Source organism: Ylistrum balloti, unplaced genomic scaffold (genome assembly GCF_031769215.1).
Source record: "Ylistrum balloti isolate Yb309-2 unplaced genomic scaffold, AGI_CSIRO_Ybal_v1 Utg369562, whole genome shotgun sequence".
Taxonomy (NCBI): Eukaryota; Metazoa; Mollusca; class Bivalvia; order Pectinida; family Pectinidae; genus Ylistrum; species Ylistrum balloti.
Window position 1 is genome coordinate 103,321 of NW_026781862.1, and position 19,686 is coordinate 123,006.

Consider the following 19,686-nt stretch of genomic DNA (forward strand, 5'->3'; position numbering starts at 1 on the left):
ACGAGGTCAGACATCCTCTATGACCAGCTTGTTAGTGTGTCTGTAATTTGGCGATTTCCTTCTCGCCGGAGGTTAAACAGATGCAACTTTTAGTACACATTTTCTGATTATCCTCAGGAGCATAACAAATTCCTAGTCATGCAAACCTTGGTCCAGATAACCACACATAGAACGGAAGTAATTTACAATCCTCACGGGTTCCCATAGGGTAGTCTAAACGTGTCTACACGATCAACTTAGTATCGTCAGCTTCAACTTCGAAAGCTATTGTTGAATAAATCTTGTAGTATATCGAACAACCTGTAGCACAGTTAATCCTTTTCTTAATCATAGGCGATCTATTTTCTTGATTTTTTTGTTTTTGTTTGTCTTTTTCTGTCATACATATACAGCACAATGTTATAATGCTAGTCATACAACACGACATAGTCAGGTTGTACCTGTCATACAACACGACAGTCAGATAGTACCTGTCATAAAACACGACACAGTCAGATAATACATGTCACACAACACGACACAGTCAGATATTTCCTGTCATACAACACGACACAGTCAGATAGTACCTGCCATACAACACGACACAGTCAGATAGTACCTGTCATACAACACGACACAGTCAGATAGTACCTGTCATACAACACGACAGTCAGATAGTACATGTCATACAACACGACACAGTCAGATAGTACCTGTCATACAACACGACAGTCAGATAGTACCTGTCATACAACACGACACAGTCAGATAGTACCTGTCATACAACACGACACAGTCAGATTGTACCTGTCATACAACACGACACAGTCATATAGTGTCTGGCATAGCAAACGAAACAGTCAGATAGTACCTGTCATACAACACGACAGTCAGATAGTTCCTGTCATACAACACGACACAGTCAGATAGTACCTGTCATACAACACGACACAGTCAGATAGTACCTGTCATACAACACGACACAGTCAGATAGTACCTGTCATACAACACGACACAGTCAGATAGTACCTGTCATACAACACGACACAGTCAGATAGTACCTGTCATACAACACGACACAGTCAGATAGTACCTGTCATACAACACGACACAGTCAGATAGTACCTGTCATACAACACGACACAGTCAGATAGTACCTGTCATACAACACGACACAGTCAGTCAGTCAGATAGTACCTGTCATACAACACTGACAACACAACACAGATAGTACCTGTCATACAACACGACACAGTCAGATAGTACCTGTCATACCAGATAGTACCTGTCATACAACACGACACAGTCATATAGTGTCTGTCATAGCAAACGAGATAGTCAGATAGTACCTGTCATACAACACGACACAGTCACTTAGTACCTGTCATACAACACGACACAGTCAGATAGTACCTGTCATACAACACGACACAGTCAGATAGTACCTGTCATACAACACGACACAGTCAGATAGTACCAGTCATACAACACGACACAGTCAGATAGTACCTGTCATACAACACGACACAGTCAGATAGTACCTGTCATACAACACGACACAGTCAGATAGTACCTGTCATACAACACGACACAGTCAGATAGTACCTGTCATACAACACGACACAGTCAGATAGTACCTGTCATACAACACGACACAGTCAGATAGTACCTGTCATACAACACGACACAGTCAGGTTGTACCTGTCATACAACACAACACAGTCAGATAGTACCTGTCACACAACAGGACGCAGTCAGATAGTACCTGTCATACAACACGACACAGTCACATTGTACATGTCATACAACACGACACAGTCAGATAGTACCTGTCATACAACACGACACAGTCATACAACACGACACAGTCACTTAGTACCTGTCATACAACACGACACAGTCAGGTTGTACCTGTCATACAACACGACACAGTCAGATAGTACCTGTAATAAACAACATGACAGTCGGATAGTATCTGTCATACAACACGACACAGTCACATTGTACATGTCATACAACACGACACACATATAGTGTCTGTCATCAAACGAGATACAACACGACACAGTCAGTTAGTACCTGTCATACAACACGACACAGTCAGATAGTACCTGTCATACAACACGACACAGTCAGTTAGTACCTGTCATACAACACGACACAGTCACCTGTCATAGTAATTGTCATACAACACGACACAGTCAGTTAGTACCTGTCATACAACACTACACAGTCAGATAGTACCTGTCATACAACACGACACAGTCAGATAGTACCTGTCATACAACACGACACAGTCAGATAGTACCTGTCATACAACACGACACAGTCAGATAGTACCTGTCATACAACACGACACAGTCATATAGTATCTGTCATAGTACAGGAGACAGTCAGATGGTACCTGTCATAGCACACGACACAGTCAGATAGTACCTGTCATACAACATGGCAGTCAGATAGTACCTGTCATACAACACTACACAGTCAGATAGTACCTGTCATACAACACGACAAAGTCAGATAGTACCTGTCATACAACACGACACAGTCAGATGGTACCTGTCATAGCACACGACAGTCAGATAGTACCTGTCATACAACATGACAGTTGGATAGTACCTGTCATACAACAGGACGCAGTCAGATAGTACCTGTCATACAACACGACACAGTCAGTTAGTACCTGTCATACAACACGACACAGTCAGATAGTAATTGTCATACAACACGACACAGTCAGTTAGTACCTGTCATACAACACTACACAGTCAGATAGTACCTGTCATACAACACGACACAGTCAGATAGTACCTGTCATACAACACGACACAGTCAGATAGTACCTGTCATACAACATGGCAGTCAGATAGTACCTGTCATACAACACGACACAGTCAGATAGTACCTGTCATACAACACGACACAGTCAGATAGTACCTGTTATACAACACGACACAGTCAGATAGTACCTGTCATACAACACGACAGTCAGATAGTACCTGTAATAAACAACATGACAGTCAGATAATACCTGTAATAAACAACATGACAGTCGGATAGTATCTGTCATAGCACACGACACAGTCAGATAGTACCTGTCACACAACAGGACGCAGTCAGATAGTACCTGTCATACAAAACGACACAGTCAGATAGTACCTGTCATACAACACGACACAGTCATATAGTATCTATCATAGCACACGACACAGTCAGGTTGTATCTGTCATACAACACGACACAGTCAGATAGTACCTGTCATACAACACGACACAGTCATATAGTATCTATCATAGCACACGACACAGTCAGGTTGTATCTGTCATACAACACGACACAGTCAGATAGTACCTGTCATACAACACGACACAGTCAGGTACCAGTAATACTACTCCACGCAAACAAGTTATGCCAGTCCACACATCAGTTGGAGGCTATTATTGAAATGAACACGAACACGCTAATTGTGTGAGACATGTAATTTTAGCAGACTCGGTAAACACCTGTACCCACCTGGTATTTATTAATTATTTACAAATCATACGTCATCTTCATGTCAGTTTCCAGCTGATATTGTAGATTAAAAATCCAGTCATTGTTTGAAATCGATAGAAATTCTCTCTCTCGAGTAAAGCTTTCACATCTAGGAATGGAAGAATAAATTAGGTGAATTATATTCGTTTTAATTTGGTTTTGATACAATGTTTTCAAAAAATTCTAAATTGTGGGAAATATTATAAAAATGGAAATAGCAAAGTGGTAACTAAGATACATATGAAAGCAATGAAATGATCGATGAAAACTGCCGATAAGTCTAGTTTCATTCATTGTGTTATTTGAGAGTACAAATTTAATAACTCGCGAAATAAGGAAATTGACTTTGAAGTGTGCATCACTGTACAAATGAAAAAAAGCAAAGAGCAAAAACGAATCGGAGTCTGAACGAAATTACTATCAAAACGTATGTGGGATGTCAGCCAACTTGGCATTGAATCTATCACTGTGACGCCGTTAGTTCCAGCATGACAACAGATAGTATGTATGTGAGGATTCCTGTCTTGATGGGGTGGTACTATACCTAATAGATACCAGGTCTGGTGTGGTGGGAGGTATGTATCTAATAGATACCAGGTCTGGTGTGGTGGGAGGTATGTATCTAATAGATACCAGGTCTGGTGTGGTGGGAGGTATGTATCTAATAGATACCAGGTCTGGTGTGGTGGACTGGTATGTATCTAATAGATACCAGGTCTGGTGTGGTGGGAGGGGGGTATATAATAGATACCAGGTCTGGTGTGGTGGGATGGTATGTATCTAGAGATACCAGGACTGGTGTGGTGGGATGGTAGGTATCTAATAGATACCATGTCTGGTGTGGTGGGATGGTATGTATCTAATAGATACGCAGTGTGTTAGGATGGAATGTGTCTAATAGATACTTGGCCCCGTATTCATGAAACCGTTCTCATGCTCAAGCATGAATTTGGTGCTCAAGGTTTATGACTTGTTGAAGTTAATCTTTTTTAAAAATGCTGATTTTGCCAAGTATTTTTAAACAAATTTTAAGGACCTCACGTCGGTTATAATCAATGTTTTTCATTAACATTTGTATTATATATATAATTTAGGAGAATTATAAAAAAAAAAAGTTTGCTTGAGCGCAAAATCTGTGCTTCAACATAATAATGGCTTAATGAAAACGGGGCCTGCTGTCGTGGGATGGTACGTATCTGATACCTGATGACGTGGGATGGTACATATCTGATACGTGATGTCGTGGGATGGTACGTATCTGATACCTGATGTCGTGGGATGTTACGTATCTGATACATGATGTCGTGGGATGGTACGTATCTGATACCTGATGTCGTGGGATGGTATGTATCTGATACCTGATGACGTGGGATGGTACATATCTGATACGTGATGTCGTGGGATGGTACGTATCTGATACCTGATGTCGTGGGATGGTACGTATCTGATACCTGATGACGTGGGATGGTACATATCTGATACGTGATGTCGTGGGATGGTACGTATCTGATACCTGATGTCGTGGGATGGTACGTATCTGATACATGATGTCGTGGGATGGTACGTATCTGATACCTGATGTCGTGGGATGGTATGTATCTGATACCTGATGTCGTGGGATGGTACGTATCTGATACATGATGTCGTGGGATGGTACGTATCTGATACCTGATGTCGTGGGATGTTACGTATCTGATACCTGATGTCGTGGGATGGTACGTATCTGATACCTGATGTCGTGGGATGGTACGTATCTGATACCTGATGTCGTGGGATGGTACATATCTGATACCTGATGTCGTGGGATGGTACGTATCTGATACCTGATGTCGTGGGATGTTACGTATCTGATACATGATGTCGTGGGATGGTACGTATCTGATACCTGATGTCGTGGGATGGTATGTATCTGATACCTGATGTCGTGGGATGGTACGTATCTGATACATGATGTCGTGGGATGGTACATATCTGATACCTGATGTCGTAAGATGGTACATATCTGATACCTGATGTCGTGGGATGATACGTATCTGATACCTGATGTCGTGGGATGGCACATATCTGATACCTGATGTCGTGGGATGTTACATATCTGATACATGATGTCGTGGGATGGTACGTATCTGATACCTGATGTCGTGGGATGGTACGTATCTGATACCTGATGTCGTGGGATTGTATATATCTGATACCTGATGTCGTGGGATGATACGTATCTGATACCTGATGTCGTGGGATGTTACGTATCTGATACCTGATGTCGTGGGATGGTACGTATCTGATACCTGATGTCGTGGGATGATACGTATCTGATACCTGATGTCGTGGGATGTTACGTATCTGATACCTGATGTCGTGGGATGTTACGTATCTGATACCTGATGTCGTGGGATGTTACGTATCTGATACCTGATGTCGTGGGATGTTACGTATCTGATACCTGATGTCGTGGGATGATACGTATCTGATACCTGATGTCGTGGGATGGTACGTATCTGATACCTGATGTCGTGGGATTGTATATATCTGATACCTGATGTCGTGGGATGATACGTATCTGATACCTGATGTCGTGGGATGTTACGTATCTGATACCTGATGTCGTGGGATGGTACGTATCTGATACCTGATGTCGTGGGATGATACGTATCTGATACCTGATGTCGTGGGATGTTACGTATCTGATACCTGATGTCGTGGGATGTTACGTATCTGATACCTGATGTCGTGGGATGTTACGTATCTGATACCTGATGTCGTGGGATGTTACGTATCTGATACCTGATGTCGTGGGATGATACGTATCTGATACCTGATGTCGTGGGATGTTACGTATCTGATACCTGATGTCGTGGGATGTTACGTATCTGATACCTGATGTCGTGGGATGATACGTATCTGATACCTGATGTCGTGGGATGGCACATATCTGATACCTGATGTCGTGGGATGTTACATATCTGATACCTGATGTCGTGGGATGGTACATATCTGATACCTGATGTCGTGGGATGGTACATATCTGATACCTGATGTCGTGGGATTGTACGTATCTGATACCTGATGTCGTGGGATGGTACATATCTGATACCTGATGTCGTGGGATGGTACGTATCTGATACCTGATGTCGTGGGATTGTACGTATCTGATACCTGATGTCGTGGGATGGTACATATCTGATACCTGATGTCGTGAGATGGTACGTATCTGATACCTGATGTCGTGGGATTCCCGGGATTGTACGTAGCTGTTTTGTTAGATGGTCTTTACTATAACTCAAGCCATGGTGTTTACTTGATATTCAAAGGCTTTGATCCCAGCATCCCAATTTCACGATGTCGACAACAGACTGATAAAAGGTAGCCTACATCACGTGATTCTGGGAGATGTAGGATGATGAAGATCATTAGTAAGTTTTACCGGTCGCCGCCATGATATATATATATATTGTTATCTCATACAGTTTATTCTGTTCAATAATCTCATTCAGGTCGCTCTGTTCAATCATCTCATTCAGGTCGCTCTGTTCAATCATCTCATTCAGGTCGCTCTGTTCAATCATCTCATTCAGGTTTCTCTGTTCAATCATCTCATTCAGGTCGCTCTGTTCAATAATCCCATTCAGGTCGCTCTGTTCAATCATCTCATTCAGGTCGCTCTGTTCAATCATCTCATTCAGGTCGCTCTGTTCAATCATCTCATTCAGGTCGCTCTGTTCAATCATCTCATTCAGGTCGCTCTGTTCAATAATCCCATTCAGGTCGCTCTGTTCAATCATCCCATTCAGGTCGCTCTGTTCAATCATCTCATTCAGGTCGCTCTGTTCAATCATCTCATTCAGGTCGCTCTGTTCAATCATCTCATTCAGGTCGCTCTGTTCAATTATCCCATTCAGGTCGCTCTGTTCAATCATCTCATTCAGGTCGCTCTGTTCAATAATCCCATTCAGGTCGCTCTGTTCAATCATCTCATTCAGGTAGCTCTGTTCAATAATCTCATTCAGGTAGCTCTGTTCAATAATCCCATTCAGGTCGCTCTGTCCAATCATCTCATTCAGGTCGCTCTGTCCAATCATCTCATTCAGGTCGCTCTGTTCAATCATCTCATTCAGGTCGCTCTGTTCAATAATCCCATTCAGGTCGCTCTGTCCAATCATCTCATTCAGGTCGCTCTGTCCAATCATCTCATTCAGGTCGCTCTGTTCAATCATCTCATTCAGGTCGCTCTGTTCAATAATCCCATTCAGGTCGCTCTGTTCAATCATCTCATTCAGGTCGCTCTGTTCAATCATCTCATTCAGGTCGCTCTGTTCAATAATCCCATTCAGGTCGCTCTGTTCAATCATCTCATTCAGGTCGCTCTGTTCAATCATCTCATTCAGGTCGCTCTGTTCAATCATCTCATTCAGGTCGCTCTGTCCAATCATCTCATTCAGGTCGCTCTGTTCAATAATCCCATTCAGGTTTCTCTGATTATCTTTTGTCAGTCCTGATCAAATATTGGTTATGGATTATATTTGAGAAAACCTTGAATTTCTAAACTATCTCTGAACAGTTTATGAATAATTGGCAATTAACACAAAACAATTCTCCTGGTGACAAACAACAAACACAAATCAAACAGCGGTATCTTTAATGTGTAACAAATAGTAAACAATGAAAAAACGTGAAAAATACTCAACAGTATTTTCATTGAATTCTACATTTTTATGTAGGCCTATAATGAAGTAAAACGGTAGTTTAATAATAAAAAAGTGCTCATTTATTAGTTGTGTGTCTTGTCTGTATGTACAGGGTTGGGTGATTATAAATAGAATCGAGAGCAAAACGGACATGTTGTCCATGGACAAGAAACCAACGACATTGCTTTTCCAAGTAGCAGTCAATAGTTAAAATCACATTAACTCGATCCTTTCCACCATTTTGGCAAAATGACCAAGTCCGAGTCATTCGTAACTACTCGGCCAATCAGGATTCTCGAGTACTTACGAAGTAGTCCGAGTTTGTCTCCATCGTGACAATTCGGACATCTCGTACTGATTCGGACCGTAAGTGTACTGATTGTGTGTTGGAGGGAAGCGAGAACACACCAATAGCTATCATGCATTAATGGAAACAAGTTAAACCAACACTGGCCTGGTTGAGCAATATAATATTTTTCTGTCAAAATTACCAAGAAAGATTTCCAGAAAGGCTGGAGACATGTGAACAGCTATAAAGATAGTAATATCAAGCTGTAGTTGATACGACTCGAATCGGCAGGTACTTTTGGTTCCTGTCTAATAGTAAAGAGATAAAGTTCGATGATAAAAAGTGATATACAATGCACGATACATAGACTACGATATAGTGAAGGTTTCGTATTTAAAAGTATTGTATACTTGTTAGATTGTACTATAATAGTAACGTTATATATCTGATCATGTAGTGTACGAGATACAAACTAGATCACATGATCTGATCATGTTAATGTACGATATACAAACTAGATCACATGATCTGATCGTGTTAATATACGATATACAAACTAGATCACATGATCTGATCATGTTAATGTACGATAAACAAAATAGATCACATGATCTGATCATTGTAGTGTACGAGATGCAAACTAGATCACATGATCTGATCATTGTAGTGTACGAGATACAAACTAGATCACATGATCTGATCATTGTAGTGTATGAGATACAAACCTGATCACATGATCTGATAATTGTAGTGCACGAGATACAAACTAGGTCATATGATCTGGTCGTTGTAGTGTACAATATACAAATCAATATAAATCTAGATCACATGATCTAATCATTGTAGGGTACGATATACTATCTAGGTCACATGATCTGATCATTGTAGGAACGAGATACAAACTAGATCACATGATCTGAGCATTGAAGTGTACGATACAAAAATCTATATCTCATGATCTGATCTTTGTAATGCATAGTATATAATTATGTAGATCACATGATCTGATCATTTTAGTGTACGGTATATAATTATGTTGGTCACATGAACTGATCATTTCAGTGTACGGTATATAATTCTGTAGATCACATGATCTGATCATTTCAGTGTACGGTATATAATTCTGTAGATCACATGATCTGATCATTTCAGTGTACGGTATGTAATTCTGTAGATCACATGATCTGATCATTTTAGTGTACGGTATATAATTATGTTGATCACATGATCTGATCATTTCAGTGTACGGTATATAATTCTGTAGATCACATGATCTGATCATTGTATTATACGGTTTATCATTCTGTATATCACATGATTTACATATTTAACATTAGGTCCAATAATGCACATCCAATTATGAATTAGTATGGTATTTCTCTCCTATATCACTCCCAGTTCCTTTATTTATTTATTTTTTTATTATTATTATTGGCATACGTGGAATTCAAAATCATTTCAAAATTAGATGATTTATTTTGTATTTGAATTTCTGTTGTTTATATACAAGGTTAAATGCTCATTATTTTGGGAGATCCCTCATCCTTCACATTTCCTAACAACTTAGCTACATGTATTTAGAATTTGCTATGGATTTTTGTATGACTTAGCTCTAAAGATAAGCATACTTTAAGTAGATTTTAAAAATCGTCATAGTGTTAGTTTGTAAACGTTACTTTTGACAAGGGTATGAAAACTTAACGTAAGCCTATTGCTGCAAGGTAAGTTCCAGTCAGATAACACATGTTCAGAATGTAGCTAAATTGCGGATTTAAGGGTGACCTAGGATTAAATTAGGCCATGTTGCATAGTATATAATACATGTTATTTATGTCAGTTTAAGATTTCTTCATAGAGGTTAAGGATGTGACGACTGTTGGAGTTATCTCCCTTCGAGACATGTTTCCTCATACATTATACATCATATAAGATTTAGAGTTATCATTAAGTATCTCAGAAAAAGATATAACAATATCGTTTATAATTAAAACTAGTCATGAATTCATTACCATGAAGATAATTTATCAGCTCGGCTTTTACAGAAATTGCTAGTGTTTTGTAATTTTTGAACTCAGTGTTATCTTATAACGTTCACTTAAATGCTAGTCTCGTTAATATTAGTAAAAGTTATATAAAGTTAATAGGAAGCGAAATGGGGTTAAAGGTTGAAGGTTAAACTACTACATCATCATATGGCAAGTGTAGGAAATGTGTCAATCCAACAACACAGTAACAGTTTATAACAGTTAATGAACCTTCATCAAACACAGTCGTCCGTGGATCGTCCAATATAGACAGCTGAGACAGTCTGGAAATTACGAGATGGAAGGTAGGATTTCTATCACAGATAACACTGCCAAACGGACATGTGCTTTTGGCAACAAACGGCGAAGAACAGTCTATAAAATACAGTATTTTGTCCAAAAGACGCTGCAAGTTGTAAATAATAGTCACACATATCCAACAATGTTTCGTTCAAAAACTCTAGCTAGACTCAGTAAGATCGATTAAATCAATCCGTTTAAAGTGTTTTGGTAAATTTAAATTTCGCATTGATGTACTAGAATTTAAGTATTTGATAATCACCCTAATGACCAAAATAATCACCACAAATATTTGTAATGGTCACAAAAAAACTTCAATAATTATTTCTATGAATATCGGCAATGATCACCCAAATATCAGCAATGATCACAACAAATATATATAACGATCACCACAGATATATGTTATGATCACCACAGATATATGTTATGATCACCACAGATATATGTTATGATCACCACAGATATCTCTAATGATCATCACAGATATATATAACGATCACCACAAATATGTTATGATCACCACAAATATATGTTATGATCACCACAGATATATGTTATGATCACCACAAATATCTGTAATGTTCACCACAAATATCTCTATCACATTTATAAGCAATGGTAATGACTAAACTTGGCAATGATCACCATTCAAATCGACAATTATCATCTCAAATATCGGCAATAATTACCACAAATATCGGGAATAACCGTTTAAGATTAATACACTATATCAGTCATGATCACCACAAATATTGGCAAAGATCGCTACAAATATTGTGGTTAAGGTAAATTTCTTGTCTTGAAAATATATGTCTTGTTTAGCGACATCACCTGATAAATAAAAACAGGTAAATCGATTACATTGGCAGTACTGGGCATTAAATACATTACGTGATCCTGTCTAGATATTAACACACCTGTTATACACAAGTTAGCATTGTAAACAAAACAACGTAACGGGTTATATCAATATCACAATTAAATATACAAATGTATAAAGTTACCTATGTAAAAATGTCAGTATATAAAACCACAATACTTTGAGAACAATGTATATATATACTTGTTACCTACCTGTTTATGTGTTTACCTACATTGCGTGGTCTTTAGATATCGTTGATTATTTATACTAAGGGATCACAGTATCTGTGGGAGACAGTTCGTAACATCGAAACACAGATTACTTTAGATTTAAAGATGGAAGGAAAATGAGTTTGAGTAACGAGAAGAAAAAAGCCACTGCAAAATGGCGGGTTGCAAATTAGATGGCGAAAGAAGTGCAAAATATCTACGGACTAGTACCAAGCGTCAAAGTTTTAAAATTCATAAAGGAGATCATTTGAGCGCGGTATTTAGCTGCGGAAAGGACAGAAACTAAAACCATGCCACACTGAGAACTAGTTTCTCCCAGAGTACATTGTAATATCCTACAAAGTGTACAATGTGACTAAGGAACGACAACTCTGATAGAGAAGAGAAGAGGTATCATTATGTCGCAATGCATTTTGGGTATTCATCCATATATGATCACAAATATCTACATATTGCTTATCTTAAACCATTGTCCAATGTTCGATTATAACTGGAACAAGGACGTTAAGCCAAACCAATCGATAAATCAATCAAACAATTATAATGTTTGTTGTCTACTAATTTACATGTGTATCTACTTAATATATATGGGTACATCACTACTTGAGGAGTAGATTTTAAGGAGATTTTGTGCACGTGAAGATCGAAGGTCAATCTAAAGCTGTCAGGTTAATTATAAACACCAAATACTACTGAGACTCGTACTCTACCCTCAACTCAAGAATCTCCCTCAGAGTTGTCGTTCCGCAAGCTCACTAACATCAAGTTGTAAGGAATCACAACTCTGGTTATAGATTGGTTTCCCCAATAAAATTTGATTATGGAGGCCTCACAGTGCAATATAACATTTTGAAATGTTAGTGAATGAGTGACTTTAGGTTAGTATCCCTTTTCTGTATTCACGTACAAGATAGGGCAATGTATAGAGAAGGATTATAATTTCTTATTTAGGAAGACCTATTAGGTGGCGTGCACTTAATTAAAACTAGAACTTTACAAGTGCTTATTTAATGGATTCAAGATCATTATTAATTTTCTATTACAAATTGAGAGATTAGTGATATAAGTATACCCAATGGTATGTGTCTGTACAAATCGTATAATTAACATGAATTCGATGTTTGTTAAAAGAATCTATCAACTATGAAGTATGCGAGGAAGAATATAAGAAAGGATTAAAAAATAGTTTATATTACAACACCCAAAACCAATCGTTCACAGTCAGTTTTATGCACATACTCAACCTAAATCATATTCCCCTATCAACGATCCCGACGACCGCGATTGTTTCTCGTGTATTTTACCATTTCAGTATAACAGCGCTCTCCAAGCTATCATTCCGTTGTCATGTTTATTACATTCCCTTTCAATAAATAATTACTTCCGTTTGCTTTCACTCTTTCAGATAGGCATGGCATTATCTTTCCTGTTTCTCATTATTTCAGTAGTCAAACAGTTCTCGCATTCCCTCTCAGTACAGAGATTATCTCCCCTTGCCGTTACTTTTTCAGATCACCGCCATATCAGTTATCTCCCCTTGCTCTCACTTTTTCAGTCTTAGTCATCTGCGCTCACAAAGCTATCTCTATTCGTTAGCTAATCTTCCCTCTTTTCCTTTCAGTATGACCTGTTACCTCTCCTTCTTACCGATCACAAAGCATATCTATTATATCCCTTTGCTATCAAACCGGGTAGTTAACACAGTAGTTACCTCCCGTGTCCTTCATTCTTTCAGAAGGTAGCATAGACACCTGGACCAAGTTCAGTGCATTAGAAACACACCCTGGTCCAGATCATGGGTAAAGTGAAGTATAACTTACATACAAAAAATAAGAAGAACGTGCTTAGTAAAACTTCAGTATACAACACCATTTAAATATCCCGTGTAGACTTATCATCACTGTACCCGTGAACAGTAGACTGTTCCGATAATTATTATGACTATTTGTGTAAATCGGTCATTGTTATGATATTGTAGGCCATATATCTGTGCGAACCAGTCATTAAAAACACCAGTATTTTTACCGGCCACTGTAGTTCAAAGCCATATATTTGTGTTCTTAATAAGATATTTCTGTGCCTGAATATATACCGCCGTTAATAAAACCTGCGCGAACCCGACACATATATATTTATATACCTGTCTACAAGGGTCGTTTCTATGCCTGCGTAAACCGGTAATCTATATACCTGAGTATAGCGGCCACTAGTGTTACACATCGTATATCCTGATATCTATCGGCGTTTACGTGTGTTGTGTTGATCTATGTTTCGTTGTGATATTGTAAGGTTTAAGGCAGTCGTTGTTTTCGAGAAAAAACTATTAGCAGCCTGTTTCGAACTTTGAACTTCCGACTCAGTCTGTGGCATATCCAAATTTCTTAACCTTCAGGTAACATAATCTTGTTTCAGACTTCGTATTTAAAAAGGAAAGGATATTTTAATGCTGGTTTTGGTTTTCACTGTAATGGTCACGGGCATCAATGACGTGTTCTCATATTCCCCGCCCCCCGCCCCCGGGCCCCAAACCTACCCCTAAACACCCAACGTGGTTATATATCACAGGCAAGGTAAATGTATTATAGTATAATATCATAATAGTAATCAAACACTAGGTGACCCATAAGCTTGCGTGGGTTATGGAATGTGGATTTCTAACACACGGTACGTGGCGGATTGGCATGCTTCTAAATTAAACTCCAAGGACAAAATCATGATATTCATTTGCATAATTTTGAGCTTTAAACGCTTAAGACGTTTTGCATTCAGTTTAGGTAATTTCTTATCATATACTTTAGATATATTTACAAGTGCATTCAGTGGTGCATATAGTATATTGGTATGAAATTATATACAGACAGGAAATGACGTCATGACGTTGCGACTCTCCTCTAATGAAATCAAAACTGCAGTACATTTCATATCATATGTAGTAAAACTTTAGTTATCAACAGATACGACCAGAATTGGGATATCTAGACATAACTTTTCAGTTTTGATCTCAATGTTGGACAATCCCTTTCCATCATTTAAAACATTCACATGAACATCTCACAATTCCTGAGTAAAACATCTATCACTTCCACACTTATGATAACTTGCATATTCAAAATGTGTTACTAGTCATTAGATTAAACTCTGCATTTCGTGAGTCTAATTGAGCACGTTGCAAAGTTGACAAAACATCACAAATGAAGAACGTTACAAGCCCTGAACATGATCTAGCGTTTTTGGTATTTTTTTTCCCGATCGCCTTAGACGGAATTTTGGACCGTCTGCAGTAATACCCGACAAAATACACGTCCTCTCAATATGACTGCGCCATGTTTAGCTATATTCTGAGGCACGTGAGGATATTTCGACTACGATCGTATTAGTTAGGTTTCACGTGTCGCAAATTTATTCCGTTATTAATTAAATTAACAATTCTCTTGTTTTAAGGACATTCCTGGTAAACCCAGGTTGTCGTACTTTCACTTTGTCTATCGGATTCGTGGTACCATGGCTGATAGCAGACCGAGGTTCGTGCCTCGTCCGGGGTTCGTGAAGAGCCCTGGATAGCCAATATCATGTTTCTGTGAGAACCAATACGAAGATATACCCAATGGACAATAATTTTGGCATGGACAGTGGTCAACCGTCTCGCAATACGTCAAACACGCAAAATTCACCAGCCGATCGTTAAAAAAGAAACTAGATAGAACGCATTGCGCCCTCTTGCGGGACGTTTTGGGCAAATGTGTCTGATGGAATGCCGAGGTTAGAATGTGATGTGCACACAAGATAAAGTTACACCATCGCTCTCAACTCATGTTGTTAACAGTGTTACATGTTATGTACTGTCGCAGCACGTGAACCAATCGTTAAACGTGTAACTCTAGCTCGTCACAACTGTGTATGTGTGTGTGCTTTTTTTTCCTTATTTGAACTCGTTTCTGACCCTTTCAAATATTCATTTCCTACAGGTATATATCTTTTGGATGAAAATGAAACAAAGCCCCATTGAGTACGAACGCTGAGTGCTGGCTTTACACGGGTTTGGTAACCGTGTTCAAGCTCCGCTCTGATAGTCAATATATTGATTCCTTCCTGTAGCTGTCTGCCGCTCGTCCTTATATTTCCAGAAAAAAAAGACTTTCAAAAATTGACCCAAGAGTTTACCGAGGAAGCGGATCACGTACGGCGGTCTAAATCACCAAAACTTACAGCTACAATATTATCGGAGTCTCCACACAGTTATAATGATACAGTGAAAGATTAACTTCAATGCGCTCCTGTCGCGACCGTGTTGACGTCATGGTCTCGCGAGACCCCGATCGTATGTGCTGTAATAAATTCGGTCTCCCGCCTATAACGGAGAACAGACTTAGGTTTGGGAAGTGCTTGTGCTGCACAGGTCTGTTGACATTTCCAAGAACCTATTATTTCTCAAAAAATTGCTGGGCCATATATATTGCTCCTGTAATGATGACTTGGCTTCACGTCAAAGGCGGCGAACCAATCGGTACATTCCGACATAAAAACGCACAACCGAGCATTGTCAGGCATTCTAGTTATGTTTTCGTAGTAATTCTGGCACATTGTTTATCACTGCTTAGTTGGACCAATCCGATATATACATACACGACTAACTCATTAATGTTACCACCACATGGGGGTCGAACGACACAATGAATTTGTAGGTGCACTTAGGAGCACAACGTTATGAACTGACGCACTGCGCCAAACCGACATATCAAAACTGACGCACTATGCTAAGCCGACATAACGTCATCGACGCAATACACCAAACCGACATTACGTTACCAACGCATTACACCAAGCCGACATGACGTTACAGAAGCATTACACCAAGCCGATATTACGTCACCGACGCATGACACCAAGCCGACATTGCGTGAGAGAAGCGTGACACCAAGCCGATATGACGTTACAGAAACATTACACCAAGCCGACATGACGTTACAGAAACATTACACCAAGCCGACATGACGTTACAGAAACATTACACCAAGCCGATATAACAATACCGACGCGTTACTCTAAGCCGAAATAAGGTAACCTACGCATGACACCAAGCACACATAACGTTACTGATGCGTTACCCCAAGCTGACAAACGTGAGAGACGTATTACACCAAGCCGATATACCGATACTGACGTATTACACCAAGCCAGCATAACGTTACCGACAGACGACACCATAACGTAACCTACGCATGACACCAAACCGACATAACTATACCGACGCATTACTCTAAGCCGAAATAACGTAACCCCAAGCCGACATAACGTTAGTGACGTATTACACCAAGCCGACATAAAATTACTGACGTATTGCATGCAAGCCAGCATAACGCTACCGACGTATTACACTGAGCTCACATGTCTTATTAGCCTTATGACGGTGTTACAACTACGATAATTAATTTAGTCCTATAACGGTACCACGATTATCTGTGCTCTTTCATGTCGGTACCACGATCATTGGCGATGATGACACTATAATCACGAACCCAGTCCTATAACGGTACCAAGATTGTCTGTCCTCTTTCATGTCGGTACCACGACCATTGGCGATGATGACACTATAATCACGAGCCCAGTCCTATAACGGTACCACGATTATCTGTCATCTTTCATGTCGGTACCACGATCATTTGCGATGATGGCACTTTAATCACGAGCCCAGTTCTATAACGGTGCCATAAGCATAATCATTGGTGCAGTCTAATAACAGTACCACGGCCATTGGATTCAATTTTGGTCCAGTATTGACGGTACCACTACTGATTCAATGGTCTATAGCCACGAGCATTAACCAAGTCCTACAACGCAACTACAGTATAGTTCGCCCAGACATTGCATCATCTGGTACTCAGACATGCGATCAATTTAAAGGGCGGTATTAAGATCAGTGGTTCAATCCAAGTACGGAACCACTATCTAACATTCAGATCAATGGTTTATTTCTTGGATTCTCAGGGAAGGCGCCTGTGAGATTTTTGTTTTAAATGAAACACGGGGCCTGTAGGAACGACTTAAAAAATCAGTAAAGTTTATAGCACAGGGAAGTTTTGTTCTAATTGTGATGTTTGTCACATTCAATCAATAGAATATCATTTTATTGTTTAGAAAACTAAACGAAAGTAGAAGTATTAACAAATCTCATGTCGTCTATAAATACTTGTAAAAATGCATTTTATGTTTTAATATAGTTAAAATGTAACTATGTTTAAATATAGTTAAAATGTAACTCTGTTTAAATATTATTAAAATGAAACTATGTATAAATATAGTTAAAGTGTAACTATGTTTGAATACAGTTAAAATGTAACTCTGTTTAAATACAGTTAAAATGTAACTATGTTTAGATAGAGTTAAAATGTAACTATGTTTGAATATAGTTAAAATGTAACTATGTATAAATATAGTTAAAACGTAACTATGTTTAAATATAGTTAAAACGTAACTATGTGCTGACGACGAAACTACTGTCTATCCTTTACTAAACAAGTAATTTAGTTCTCTCTCACTCATAACATTCTAAAGCGAAAATGTGTTCGATATAAAAAAAAATCACATGCAAAAATCTGAAAAAAAATCCTCCAGTCTGATTGTCACATGTCAGTAAACAGCACTGTCCGTATCAGACTATACGTTCCGAAGTAGAAGTACTATCCTGAGTAGACAATACTTAATTTCCAGAATAGAAACACTTTCCGGAGAAGAATGTATATATCGGAATGGGTAGTATCTTCCGAAGTAGAAATACTTTCCGAAGGAGATTGTACTTTCTGGAGAGGGTAGTTCTTTCAGGAGCAAAAGTACTTTTCGAAGGAATAATATTTTCCGAAGTGGATAGTATTTGCCAGAGTAGATGATATTTTCTGGAGCAGACAATACTTTCCGAAGGAGACAGTACTTTCCGGAACATATACAATGTAGTACATTCTGGAGTAGACTGTATAATTTCGGAGAAGAAGACACTTTCCGGAATATTTTCCGACGATGACAGTACTTAACAGAGAAGACAGTACGTTTCAGAATATGTCCGGAGTAAACTGCTTCTCATATATCATTATACTATTCGGAGCAGATTGTACTTTCCGGAGTAGGCAGTACGTCCCGGATCAAATAGTACATTCATGAAAAGATTATCATTTGAATTCTTAAAGTCACTTGCAATAACGCCATTTTGTCGTACATTTACTGGATCATTTTTCGTTGTTTTACCTAAAGAATATAGATTATTGGACTTTGTAATCTTACTTAATACTTAAACTTCTTAAGGTAAAGGGCACCATGTAGCAAACGTGTTAATACCACTATTGCTATCGTGAAATGTCTAAATGCATTTGATTTATTGATTTTTTAATAGATTAAAGATATTTTAGAATTTTGAAATAAAATAGAATATACAGATGAGAAAATCAATAAAATGTTACACAACTATCTAACGGAAGGTACAGAGGAGATAACTCCAAGCAAACCCAAACGTTGATTTTTTTATGCAAATAACATTTTTGTGGTACCCCTTACCTTATTTTGAGTAAATAAGGTCTATACTAATGTTATTTTGACAACATTTGCATGGTTACACTACGGAAGTACAAGTATTAACCTGATGTGCATGCTTCAATTATCACAACTGTTTTGATATATCCAACTATTAGAACCTAAATTTCTGTATTCAGTTTTAACATTAAACATTAGTTACGGTCACGTAACATGTGAGCAACGTCCAATATTACAAATATTTGATTGCAAACGATTT

The 19,686-nt window shown here is 38.6% G+C and overlaps 1 protein-coding gene across 1 annotated transcript; it reads right to left on the reverse strand.

Annotated features, from left to right (window-relative positions):
* Positions 1-6,926: 6,926 nt before the first annotated feature.
* On the reverse strand, positions 6,927-8,532 carry LOC132544998 (homeobox-like protein HDP1). The gene is made up of 2 exons (XM_060208700.1): positions 8,509-8,532; positions 6,927-7,961 (listed from the first exon to the last, which is right to left on the reverse strand). The coding sequence occupies exons 1-2, from the start codon at positions 8,530-8,532 to the stop codon at positions 6,927-6,929; spliced, it is 1,059 nt and encodes a 352-aa protein (XP_060064683.1).
* Between the last annotated feature and the right edge of the window lie 11,154 nt (positions 8,533-19,686).